Source organism: Hippocampus zosterae, chromosome 3 (assembly GCF_025434085.1).
Source record: "Hippocampus zosterae strain Florida chromosome 3, ASM2543408v3, whole genome shotgun sequence".
NCBI classification, from domain to species: domain Eukaryota; kingdom Metazoa; phylum Chordata; class Actinopteri; order Syngnathiformes; family Syngnathidae; genus Hippocampus; species Hippocampus zosterae.
In genome coordinates, this window is record NC_067453.1 from 30,805,855 (window position 1) to 30,819,503 (window position 13,649).

Consider the following 13,649-nt stretch of genomic DNA (forward strand, 5'->3'; position numbering starts at 1 on the left):
TTAGAAACACAAACCAAATTGGGCTCAACGGGGTTGGGGAAGAAAGTGAAAAATAAATAAAGTGCAGAGAGGTGAAGCATAACAACTAAAACGCACTGTAAATACGAGCATATTTTCTTGTACAAGTTGGATCGTTAGAAATGGGGACGTGTGAGGAAAACAGACGTGCGAACTTATTTTGGGGTCTTTTTTTTTTTTTTTTTTTGTAGGTCCTGGCAGGCACACGTCGATTACAAAAAATGCTCGTATTTTTGTTTGCATGCTTGTGTAACTCTCTGACTCGTCCGCGTGTGCGCGTGTGTGGGCCGACGTTGGCCGCGGCCCGCCGCCGACTGTAAAGAAACAGCTGGAGGCAAAGCCAACAGCGCTCCGGCTCGGAGAGCTTCGGGGGCCCTTTGCCAGGCGGCGACAGATTCCAGAAGTTTCCACGGTGCCCCGTTTGCCACGCCAACGAGTCTCGATCGGCGCACCTGGCCCGCCGAGAGTCCAGAATCGCCTGTGCTGTCACGGTGTGATGAACAGGTCATTTACAACCCAAGTGTTTGTGTGTTCTTAAGAGTTATGGGCGCAGGGAAAGAAAACAGAGCGGCAGAGCGGCGGACCTCCGCCGCGCGCCGCCCCGATCAAACTGTGGAAAAGCCGCGCGTGCACGCGCGGTTAGTGAGCCCCGCGTTTGGCTACTTTAGGCACCACGTCGCAGTTGTCCGCAGTAACGGCAAAAATCAAGGAGCTCTTATCATAAGAGAAAAAGATCGCATATTTAAGTCGAATATCTCAAGCGCAACACGTTTTTTTTTTAACTTGAATGGAACTAAAAAAAAGAGACTCGTGAAATACAAATAAGCAGGGAGGGAAAAAGCCCAAAGGGGAATTTACCGCGGTTTGGACTTATTAAAAAAAAACAAACAGATAACCGGGGGATGGGGTCCCAAAAAAAAATGCAGGTAAGTGGGATTTTACGTGAAAAATGGGGGACAGGCCGCTTGTATCCGATCGACCGATACAGAGATCCCGGATACAAGCGGCCGAAATGAGTTTTCTCCGCAGGGTGTCCGGGCTCTCCCTTAGAGATAAGGTGAGAAGCTCGGTCATCCGGGAGGGGCTCAGAGTCGAGCCGCTTCGCCTCCACATCGAGAGGAGCCAGATGAGGTGGCTTGGGCATCTGATTCGGATGCCTCCTGAACGCCTCCCCGGTGAGGTGTTCCGGGCATGTCCCACCGGGAGGAGACCCCGAGGACACGCCGGAGAGACTATGTCACCCAGCTTGCCTGGGAATGCCTCGGGATCCCCCGGGGACAGCTGGAGGAAGTGGCTAGGGAGAGGGAAGTCTGGGCTTCCCTGCTAAAGCTGTTGCCCCCGCGACCCGGCCCCGGATAAGCGGTAGATGATGGATGGATGGATGGATGGATGAATGGGGGACAGGTTCCAAAAAAACCAAATGAAAGTGCGACTTTTGGACAGGGTGTGAGCACTTTTGCAATCTACTCCAACCTGGAAACAAACATCTGTCGTCGCATCTTTGCTGATGCCACTCCAAGGCAACGGACATCACCTGACGCTGAGGCCTCCTAATTCATCACACACACACACACACACACACACACACGCACACACACACACACACACATGCCAAATGATATGGGCGAGTCTCTCACACTGGAGAGGAAAAAAAAATCCAATAAAAATCCCCAAATTCCCCCTCTGGTTGAATTCTGATTCTCGTAGGTGGAGAAGAGCAGACAGTCTGCGGTGGCGAAAAGTCGCCCTTGCTGCGCCTCCACTTTTTTTTTTTTTTTTTGCATTCAGCTCCTTTTTTTTTCCTTTTTTTTTCTTAACCACAAACCATATAAAGTCGTGCCGTTGAGTTAATAACACGCACAAGTGATTTAAGCGTACTTAATTTAATATTTTAACAACAGCCTTTTATTAAATGACACCTGATACTCGTGTGCTACATTTTTGTTAGCGCCGCAAAATTATGTTGTCCCCCCCACCCCCGCCCCCCATCCCCCATCGATGTGTCACAAACCTGACGCTTCACTTGCCTTCTTAGTTGAATTTAGCTGAGGCCAGGCCAGGCCAGCCGCCGGCAACCTTCAAGACTCAAAAGGGCCAATTGGACCACACATCGGCCACAGAACACAAACACGCCGGAGCCACAAAAACCATTTGGGACGTCCAGAGCGGTGCTTCTTAACCTTGTTCGGGGTATCGAACCCAAACGCTTCATATGCACATTCACTGAACCCTTTTTGGGTTGTTCCGGTGTTAGGGTTGTTTGAGTTGTTTGGTTGTTCCGGTGTTAGGGTTGTTCGGGTGTTAGGGGTGTTCGGGTGTTAGGGTTGTTCCGGTGTTAGGGTTGTTCCGTTGTTAGGGTTGTTCCGGTGTTAGGGTTGTTCCGGTGTTCGGTTGTTTTGGGGTTAGGGTTAGGGTTAGGGTTAGGGTTAGGGTTAGGGTTAGGGTTAGGGTTTGGGTTAGGGTTAGGGTTAGGGTTAGGGGTTATTGCTTTATTGCTTTATTGTATTTTTTTTACAAATTCAAGACATTAAAAAATGCATTTATTAAAAGCAAAAAAAAAAACATTTTTTTTTCTAAGTTGCTAATATTTCTGGACAGGTGTCCTAACACCCTCCCTTGTCAACTAATCTTAGTTTGCCGAGCAAATTTACAGTAGTTAAGCCAATTAGCTTGTACCTCCCCCACTTAGCGGAAGCTTGGCCTAGCACTGTTAGCTTGGTTTAGCTCTCTTAGCTTAGCCATGTTTACTTATCTTAGCGTAGCAGACCTAGCATACTTGGCATGGACGAGTCCTTACTTTTTACTTTGTTCTGAAATATCTGAAAGACTTTGAGATAGTTACCCGTAGTGTAGCGCTTGTGCCGTTAGCCTAGCCGTAACCTCATAGCGAATGACAAATCTAGCATTTGCGCAAATACGCCCTCGCCTAAAAGGCCATTCATTGGCCGGCCATGATGTAACGACAAGGCAGTCCAACTCAATTACTCTGCGGAAAAAAAACATTGACGATAAACTTTTGGTTGAACTTTTGATTTCGTCGAGTGCTGTCGTCATGGCGACGCCTAGCTAGCCAAGAAAAAGGACACCAAATTTGCCGGACTGAACATGAAAGCTCAAAAGAATTTTTGCTAATGAACTGCAAACACAAGCAAACTGAGTTTTATTTCTTTTTATGGGGCGGGGGGCGGGGGGGGGGGTTAGTTTTACTGGCTCTGGGAAGAACACAGACACCAAATCATTTGTGCGGGGATGTTGAAAGCTCCAGAGAACAAACGGATCCTTTTTATTGGAGTCCTTCCTCCCCGCTAAGTCATCAGGTGCTCGCCTGCGTCTGCCAGGAAGGAAGTCCTCATGAATGTCGACCAGAACACCTCGGGCACGCTCGCCCACACACACGCCCACACACACACACACACACACACACATACACGCATACACACAATATGAGGACTCCACTTAGTCACGGGATACGTACGGCAGTAGCGTAAATCCGATAAATCCACTGACATGTTTTACGGTCATCCGCCGCCGCCATTGCCGCGTATCGACTCCAAATGGGCGCGCGTCACATAACGTGGCAAATTCATCGAGCGTCTAGCGGGTCCATTCTTTGCCGTTTGTCAGTTTTGAACGTCGGCGGCGGCGCTGGGCTCGGCCGCCATTGTTGACTTTTCCATCGGAACCATTTGGCACGGCCGCGCGGGGGGGGGGGGGGGGGGGGGTTGCGCTCAAGCCAAGAAGAGGGAGAAGAAACACGGGCGCCTTATTAGCCCCCGCAGGGGGAAAATGGCATTTGCGCGCGGGGGCACAAAATGCGCACGTACAATCGGCGTTTGTCCATTCACGAGCGCTCATCGTGTCAACTTCAGGCCGACCTTTGGATGCGGTCCTGACGTCATGCTTCATAATGCTTTGGGGGAGGGGGGAGGGGGGGGGAAAGGTGCCAGCTAGCGGCAAAGGCCAACACATCACACCTACGCAGCCACTTCACTCTCGCCATTAACACTGAACTTGGAAGCAGCTCTGCAACCGCCGCCACCCCAGCAACCCCGTGCCGCCCCCCCCCCCACCCAGCCCCCTCCCCGTAATCCATCAGAACCACAAGGCTCCCCTCTCCTTGGGGACAGTGCAACATAAACATAGTCAGCGTGCCTCAGTGTTTCCAGAAGCCACCCACCCACACCAGCCAGCCCGGGTTCATCTGTCAGAAAGGAGATCGGCTCTCTGAAGCCACAGGCGCTTTATTTACAACTTTATTTACAACTCGACAAACAAACTCCGATAGCTTCATCTCTATTTTTATTTCTTTTTTTAAAAATTCGATGTAATTTGATTTCTTTATTTGCTATTTTAACTCCAAAATATGAAATGAAAGCGTGCATTGCCGCTGCTAGCTTAATGCTAACATAGAATGCAAAATGCTATCGAGCGGCTAACGCAAATGAGCGTCGACGCTACTTTGAGTAAATCGAAACTTTGCGTTTGCGTGGCTTCGTTACTCAAGTCTTAGTTCTTTACGTACTATTTGATGATGTTATGACGACAATAAAGTATCTTTAGGGTGCGAGTTTCCTCATTAAAACACACACACAGCAGATAAGAGGCCTTGCTGCTTCGCCTCGCTAATTACGCTGCATCTCTTCCCCCAGGACTCAGCGCTGCCTCTCACATTGTGGTCAAACTTGGTACTGCACCGCCGGCCCGTCAATTTCAAGTCACCGACTTTTAAAATTGCGTTTTACTTCAATGCAGTAAGGAAGTATTTGTAGTCGCTTACTTCCCCGGCCAGCGGCCGCCTTTCACAAAGGGATACGGACGGGAGACGCGCGTTGGCCGTCGCGAGTCAAAACGGGGCGGCGCGCAGCGCGCGGCGCGACTGCTGGAAAACCGCAGGCGGACAGAAAACAAGCCGCCTGGCCCCCGGCCCCCGTGTTTGACTTACACTCGGTGTTGATTTATCTCCTGCCCGGAGTGTGTAATCCGATGTCTAATGGACTCACTGTTCATTAGTGAATTAACACGTTTGAACGTTTACATCACGGAGGCCCCGGCGCGGCCGCCATGTGTTTGCAATTGGTGACAGCCGAGCTTATTTTTAGCCTTGCGCTCATAGGGCGGGGATCTTTTGCGCTGACAAATAGGATAGTGTTACGCCAGCGGCTTTTGGCCAAGCCCAGGTCAGCGGCGGAACGTCGCCGGGTGACGAGCCCCGGTGTTCCGCGACGGCGACTTTTGAAATATTTGTCATCGCCTGATGTTTTGACGCCGAACGAAAGAACGAGATCCCGGATACAAGCGGCCGAAATGAGTTTTCTCCGCAGGGCGTCCGGGCTCTCCCTTAGAGATAAGGTGAGAAGGGATGAAGAGAAGGGGACCTAGGACAGATCCCTGTGGTACACCTGTGGTGAGAGCAGGAGGGAGGGAGAGATCGACAGGCGGATCGGTGCAACGTCTGTTGTGATGCGGACTTTGTATCGGTCTGTCGTGGTAAAGAAGGAGCTGAGCGAAAGGGCGACGCTCTCAATTTACCGGTCGATCTACGTCCCAACCCTCATCTATGGTCACGAGCTATGGGTCGAGACCGAAAGAACGAGATCCCGGATACAAGCGGCCGAAATGAGTTTTCTCCGCAGGGTGTCCGGGCTCTCCCTTAGAGATAAGGTAAGAAGCTCGGTCATCCGGGAGGGGCTCCTAGTCGAGCCGCTTCTCCTCCACATCGAGAGGAGCCAGATGAGGTGGCTTGGGCATCTGATTCGGATGCCTCCTGAACGCCTCCCCGGTGAGGGGTTCCGGGCATGTCCCACTGGGAGGAGACCCCGAGGAAGACCCAGGACACGCTGGAGAGACTATGTCACCCAGCTGGCCTGGGAACGCCTCGGGATCCCCCGGGGAGAGCTGGAAGAAGTAGCTAGGGAGAGGGAAGTCTGGGCTTCCCTGCTAAAGCTGTTGCCCCCGCGACCCGGCCCCGGATAAGCGGTAGATGATGGATGGATGGATGGATGGATGGACGTTCATTTGCGGCTGACTCGCAGGTACACTTCGCCAGTTACTTTTCTGGTTGATATCACAAAAACTGCACGCACAATCAAACACCAAAAGCGTTTGTGTCTCCGGAGTAATCCGGAGAGCAATGGATCCCACAAACGCAGACAAGGATAAGCTCATCAACCAATTGGCAATTGGCGATAAGAGTCGGGAGCAAGACTGGAATCACCTGAAAAACGGTTTTCGGCGTGTCGCGGCTTTTAAGGGCAGCGGGAAAACCAGGCGGATTCGCGACAGGTGCTGCTCTGGGGGAGGGCGAGGAACGCCCTCCACTGCGGCCAGACACTGAGAAAAAAACCAAACGGGACGGGATGGTGACAGAAACAACGCCGAGCCTTCGTGCTGAGACCAAAGTCCAAGACGAAAAATGTGATTTAAGACCAGACCAGATTTAAGACCGTCGTGGTCACTCTAAAACAAGCGCTCCGGCACCGAGCGGGTGGTCCGGGTTGGACTGGGCACCACCGCCTCCAAAATTCAGGTGGCCGGGAAGCCCGCCCCCATCCGGCAGAGGGGACGACAGGGGGGGGGGGGGCGCTCGACGAGGCCTCCCTCCGTCGCTCGATTGAAAACCAGTTTCAAACAAGTGGACTGCGCCGTAATTGGCCCGGAAAGCAGCAGAGACGAGCTCATTTCAAGGAAATGGATCAGCGTGGAGAGCGCCCGAGTGCGCCGCGACGCACATTTCCGAGCCTTCTTCGGAAAGTCCCACTCAAGTCCCCCCCCCCCGCCCCTTTTTTTCTCTCCGCATGTTTAGATAGCCGCCGAAAGGTCTCGGCAGCTACGCGGCGTGGAAACAGAACGCTGGCTTGCGTCACGCTCATCCGAAAATATCCGGCGCCCCCCCCCCCGAAATAGAGCGCGCGTTTACGGCGGATGTCGCTCAAAAAAAGAAATCAAAGGGAAAAGTGCCGCCGTCGCCGCGTGAACGCCGAAGAGCCAAAAGCAAACAAAAGTCTACACACCCCCTGTTCGCGTGCTCAAGTTTTGGTCTCACACAGAAATAAAAACCGAGGGGGGGGGGGCTCTCTCGCACTCTCTCTTGCGCTCTCTCGCACTCTTGCTAGCGGGCCCGCCGCGGTTAGTCTGGCCAACCTTGTTGACCCGCCGGCTTAGCTGCGGTTACACGCTGGACGCAAAGCACTCATTAATGATGTGAGCCCGCTCTTAACTCGTGTCAACAAACAGAGCCGGGGGGGGGGGGGGGGGGCGGCCGCCGCGACCATCGCGACGCACGCGTGTGGGCCCCCTCCATCGGCCCTCCGTTGACTTGTCCGTTGTAGACAACGTAAAAAAATTAAAAAAAGAAGACATTTATCTTCACTGAAGAGACTCGTCTGTCTGTCTGTCTGTCCTGGAGCTAGCGCTGCCGTTAGCGAAGCTACCAGAAGGGATTTGGTGAAGAAATAGCTGTGAAAAGTCCACACTTGCACTTTTGGTCCAGATTATTATTTTTTATTACCAAAATGAGAAGCTTTTGGCGGCCATGCCGAATGATGTGGGGGGGTGGGGGAGGCGGAGCTTGGACCGGCGGTGTAACGACTGGCGGTGTAATGTTAAAGATGGGGAGCACGCGTCCGTCCCTGTGGCATGTTTGAAACAATCCACGCTGACGGCCACTTTATTTTTTATTATTTTTATTTTTATTTTTTTTTTTGTTCTTCATCTCGCTGGCGAGTCGCAGCGGTCAGGCCCAAAAAACCTCCAAAAAGGCTCACACATGGCCGCAAGCCACAAAGGCATAAAAAGACCACAGTGGGGTTTTACGTCTCATGTCAAATGCCATCCAGAACCCAGAGACCCCCCCTCCCCCACCGCCAACCGCCCGCAACGCGCCCGCACAGCCACCCCCCCCCCCCCCCCGGCCGCAGCGGCTCCACACAGAGCCGTCTTTGCAGCGGGACGAGAAGCCGGGCTGTGAGCGTGTGTGTGTGTGTGTGTAGCTTGGCAGGCCGGCTGAGGTTTATGCAAATGTTTTGGGTGACGGGTCGCGGGCGGGCGGCCGCGGGCAGACCGCGGCGGTGGCTGTGCAGCTGCGTGGGGCCGCGCATCCACCGCCGCTGCCCTTTGAGCGCGAGGCGAGAAGAGGCGCAAGCGTCACAACTTGACCCTTGACCTTTTTTAAAAAAAATTTCAATCAGAATAGACAGTGAAAAAAAAAAGTTCCTTTTACGTACAAAATCGGGATGAGCGAGTTCAGCCGCCTTCATCATGAATCCGTTCGACAATGTCACCGTCAGAATACGGCTTTTGACGCTAATGCTATCATGCTAGCAATTCGGTCGCTAGCCTTTACTGCTATGTTGGGTCGTCTTCTTCTTTGATCAAAACAGGGTGCCCCTAGTGGATAATCCATGAATTACATCTTATTAAAAAAATATTCATTCCGCGTCTTGTATGTGTTTTTTTCACTTTTAAATAACCCAGCGGGCCTGATCGAAACGATCCATTTGCCATCGCTGTGTATGACACTCCTAATCGTTCTATTTCTGACATGTAGATTGTTGAATCATCTGCGTGCATCAATGTCTTTGCTTTTGTGATGATTCGTGATCATTCATGAGTCCATCTATCCATCCATTTTCTGGACCGCTTAATCCTGACTAGGGTCGCGGGGGGTCTATCCCAGCCGTCTTCGGGCAGTAGGCGGGGGACACCCTGGATCGGTTGCCAGCCAATCGCAGGGCACACAGAGACGAACAACCATCCACGCTCACATTCACACCGAGGGACAATTTAGAGCGTCCAATCAGCATGTTTTTGGAATGTGGGAGGAAAGCGGAGCACCCGGAGAAAACCCACGCAGGCCCGGGGGAGAACATGCAAACTCCACACAGGGGAGGCCGGAGCTGGAATCGAACCCGGTACCTCTGCACTGTGAAGCCCACGTGCTAACCACTGGACTACCGGGCCGCCATTCATGAGTCCAAATTGTGAAAAGCAACGGACTTAAAGGACCACCCTGTGGCACCCCACAATCAATTCATTTGGCCCCTGACAAACTTCCATCACCCCCGGGACCTCCGGCTGTACGCGTGGCGTTGATTTCTGTGCTCCAAAGGTTAATGACACTTGAGCGCTGTAAGCGGAGTGTCATGGAGGTAAAAGGGGGAAAAAAATGGGGGGGGGGGGGGACCTTTCTTTTTCGCAGAGCGGGATTGAAAGCACTCTCCTGTTGAGACGTGAGCGCAGCTCTGCCAAGCCTGGAATGGTTTCATCTTAGAAACATATTTCACAGGCAAAATGTGCATTGGCAGATATTTCCTGTCTGAAAAATAATGATTTAATGTACCTGCACTCGAGACTGAGTCTGGACAACACGCTTTTGTCCCGCTTCGGACCTCCCCGACTCTCTGTCTCCAGAAGCCTGACATTTATGGTTAACGTGAAAGAAGGTGGGTGGGGAGGGGGGGGGGGGGGGGAGCTTAGTTGTAAATAAGGAAGTGGGCCCAGAAGCGGCTTTGAGCAGGAGGAGGTGGAGGATGATCGTATATCCCGCAGCGGAGCCGTAAAACAGACAAATCTTGGAGGCGCTCTGGGATTAAATAAATGTTGAAAAATGTTTGGCTAAGATGGACGCATTTCCAACCGTGGATGCCGAGGCCAACTTCACCTGCGCGTCACGTCGGACGTGTTGTGCGGCTTTGTCGGACCGGGACCTTCGACTGGTGACTCTGCCAATCGAAAGACGGCGCTTGTTTATAAGAGCCCTCCAATATGGCCGCCGGGAGTGCATTGTGGGTAATTGCTAAAAGGACGCAGACCTCCATTGTGGGGTGGATGGCAACCGGATGTCCACCACGTCGTCCGTCATCCCCGATATTGGCCAGTGCGCTGGCGGAGCTAGAGAGGGGGGGGGCCGGGCGGGCACGGCCCCCCCCGCCCCCACCCCCTCCTCTGAAATATGCTTAGACCATCCCAAGTGCCCGGCCAGATCGTTTACTTGAGGTATTTTTCTGGGATTTTAGCCCCCCCCCCCCACATTTCCGCTCGCTCTGAATCATTTCGCAGCCCGGCGTCTGGCCCGCCTGCCCCCTCCCGTCCAGCTCATCTTCAATAATTGATGGCCTTTTTATGCATATGCTTATTCCAGACAGTTAAAAAAAAAAAAAAATGTTGCTACGGCAACCGCAAAATTCCTCACTGGAGCTTCTTCACGATGTCTCCGTCGTGTCGGGCGCCATCTTGGCTCAAAAGCACCCCCGGCGCATTTTGCTCACGTCATCTGCGCTTGCAAAAATCCCGAGCGAGTGCGCCTTCGAAAAGGTCACCGTAACGTCAGAGTGGGGGTTGGGGGGGGGGGTCACAAAATGAGGGAGACACGATGCCGGTCGACGCCCCGTGCGAGCATCGCGCTGACGGACGGGAGCTGATGTCAACCTCGCCCATTTTGCACCCGTGGGAGTGGCCGCCATCATAAATCAATATTCGCATCATAATCATAAATCAATATTCGCATCATAATTGGCAAGCTGCTTCCAAAAAAAAAAACTCCTAAACTCCCGACTCCTAAAAGACGGGGATCCGTCCGTCATGTGAACCGCCGAATCCTCATGAGGGCGGCGGGCGTGCCGGAGCCCGTCGGGTGGGTGCGCCCCCAATTGGTCGCCATTGCACATTGCACTTCCTGTTTCCCTCGGAAGGCCGCTGCGAATTTTGGGCAAGCGGCGTGCTCACTGGAATCGGGCATGTTGAAAACGGGCGAGAAGAATGGCTCTCGAGGGTTGAGGCGCCAAGGGCTTCCTTTTCCCGCTCGGCCGATGGCGATTGGAGGCAGGTGCGCCGCCGGAGGGACACGCCCACCGCCCCCCATCGAGCCGGCGACACCTTGCAATTTGAGAACCGGCAGGCAGACGCGCCGGACTTGCGATCAGTTGCGGACGCCGCCCCGGTTTTGGTGCAGGTGAGCGCAAACGAGTGTGGGGGGGGGCAGGGGGGGGTGTTCCGGCTTTTGACCACGGGGGAGGGCTCTAAGGACCGAACTGTGCCGAGGTGGTGCCTGCATCTTCAAAGCCAAAGGGGAGTTTGGAGTTTCGCCCCCAACACCCCCCACCCCCACCCCCCACCCCCCTCCCGCTCCCAGACACACAAGCTGACTCAGAGTGCAAAAGCCTCTCAGAAGCTGCCGCGCGGACCACCGCAGAAGATGCTCCAGTCTGGCTGAGCGAGAACCACGTCAAGTCGGAGGGCCGCGACCCGGTGCGACGCGGCCCCGCTGTTTCCAGCGCTCCTGCTGCCGTGTGACTATCTTGGGCCTGCCTTGTTTTTTTTTTTTAAATTGGGACATCGGGCAGAAATAAATAGCCCCGCTCCCCCCTGTTGGGAGGCAAATGAATGGAAAGGACTGGCGGGGGATTTCCCCCTTGGGCTGCCTCCACGCCAATGGATCCGCGCGCAACTCGTAAGGCGGCCGCTTCGGCTTCGTATCGGCCCAAATAATTGCACGTTGTTTTCCGAGCGAGACGTCGTCTTTGGGACCTTTCCCCCGCTCGTCCAAAAGTCGCACGTGAGTCGCTCTCCTCTCACCCGCCGCCCGGGTGGCCCGCCGAGGCTTCGCTAACCGAAGCGCCCGCCGTCTTTTGCAGTTCTCGGGGTGGGAGGATGCGCTCCGCCGTGCTGCTTCGTCACTGGAGTCTGGCCGTCTTCTTGCTGTGCTCGCCGGTCGCGCCTTACGGGAGGACGGCGGACGCGCTCGGGGGCAGAATGTGAGTAGTGCGGAGCGATTCATGGCGCCCGAGGGCCGTCACTCGCCTTGTTTCGCTCGCTCTCGCTCTCGCTCTCTTTTGGTTGATGTGTCAAAAATGGGAATCGGAGTGGCTCCCGATCGAGCACAAACATTCTCGGGCGGGTTTTCGGGGCGTTTGCTGCCCTCTGCTGTTCGGAGCGGAACTTGACCGCCAAGATTTGCCGCGCTGGGAAGCGACTACCGTGATCCCTCGCTATTTCGCGGTTCGTTTATCGCAGCTTCGCTGCATCGCGGATATTTTTCAAAAATATTCATTAAATTAAAAAAAAGAGAAAAAAAATCAAGTCCGCAAAACAACAGCGAGTCACATCGAGCAACATATGCAGTACTACATGTATACTGTGTTGACTGTATTTTGTTATTTATACACTAACCTAACTTAGCCATGTTTACATCTATTAGCATATGAAGTCATGTGAATGACTACAAAATTTACTTCTACATTCTTGTAAATATTTGTTATCCTCATACACATGTACATGTACCTATACAGGGGGGGGGGCTCGCTACTTCACGGATTGGTGGTTTTGGTCCCCATTAACCACCATAAACAAGAACAACATAGCAAATCTCTCCTTGTTTTGAAGAAGCGGTTTTCAAAATAGGCTACGACAAATGGCGAGGCGAGACATGAGAAACTTCACTTTGGGGTTTCGACCTGGAGCGGGAGACCTGCGCCGAATCTCCGCCTGCAACCGTTCGGTCCTCGTCGACGTCGAGTTATTAACGTCGCCCTCTGCCGGCAGGCGGCGCTCGGTGAGCCACGCCCAGCTGATGCACGACAAAGGCCGCAGCATGCAGGAGCTGAAGCGTCGCCTGTGGCTGCAGGAGCTCCTGGAGGAGGTCCACACGGCCGAGGAGCGGCCGGTGACGGGCGGCGGAGGCGGCGGCGGCGGCGCTTCGCCCGACTTCAGCGGCAACGACCTCCGCCAGAAGCCCCCCGAGGCCACCAAGGACCTGCCCCACAGGTTGGGGCCGGAGCGCGAAGGCCCCGTGCTGCCGCAGGAGACCCACAAGGCGTCGGCCTACAAAGACCAGCCGCTCAAGGTGGCCACCAAGAGGAAAAAAAAGGCCAGGCTGGGCCGGCGCAGGGAAGGCGACAGGAAGCGCAGGAGGAGCCGCGCCGTCCCGACTCCGGACTGACCTGACGGCGGAGGCCCCCGCAGCGACCCGCCGTGGGCCCCCGTTTCGGCCCGAAAGATGATCCTGAGATCCCCTCGGGCGGGGCTCATGCCTGCTCAGTACTTACGATGTCACGTTGCGTCTTGGCAACAAATCCCAACGCGTATGTTCTGTTTGAATCATTTTGATGTTTAACGCGGGACGCACACTTAGCAAAAATACCCGATTTGCATATGTGTCCCGCCTTCCAAGGCGTGAAGGCGATATTGATGAGAGCAAAAGCGGGGAACGTCATTCGGCATTTGGGTGTGTTGGGAATGCCTCTTTTCTCATTTTGTGGAAAAAGAGACCAAGGGTGCGTTTGGTCAGGTGAAGGTCCCAAGACTCCCATCGCGGACTCCACCTGCAAGACACAAAGCAGGGCTCCCCCTCCCGGGCGGCTCGGCTTTTCGATGACAATTTGGCTTTGTTTTTTATTTTTGGGTGTGTGGGGGGGTGTGGGGTGTTGTTTTCTGGCCAGCAACACCTGGCGCTTCCATATTTATTTGGAGCGGCTTCACAAACTGTCGACTGAATCCATCGGCCATAATTTATTTCATCTTGAAAGTGTCTATTTATTTGGTGAATGTATTGTGGCGCTGCTGACTGAATGCCATCATGCACTTTAGCTTATGCCATGTCCATGTTCTTTTGTGGTCCATGATCTTGTCTCCACGGT

At 53.7% G+C, this 13,649-nt stretch overlaps 1 protein-coding gene across 1 annotated transcript; it reads left to right on the forward strand.

The window, feature by feature from the left end:
• Positions 1 to 11,576: 11,576 nt before the first annotated feature.
• LOC127597402 (parathyroid hormone-related protein-like) lies at positions 11,577 to 12,952 on the forward strand. The gene is made up of 2 exons (XM_052060395.1): positions 11,577 to 11,768; positions 12,556 to 12,952. The coding sequence occupies exons 1-2, from the start codon at positions 11,665 to 11,667 to the stop codon at positions 12,950 to 12,952; spliced, it is 501 nt and encodes a 166-aa protein (XP_051916355.1). The 5' UTR covers positions 11,577 to 11,664.
• Positions 12,953 to 13,649: the final 697 nt, after the last annotated feature.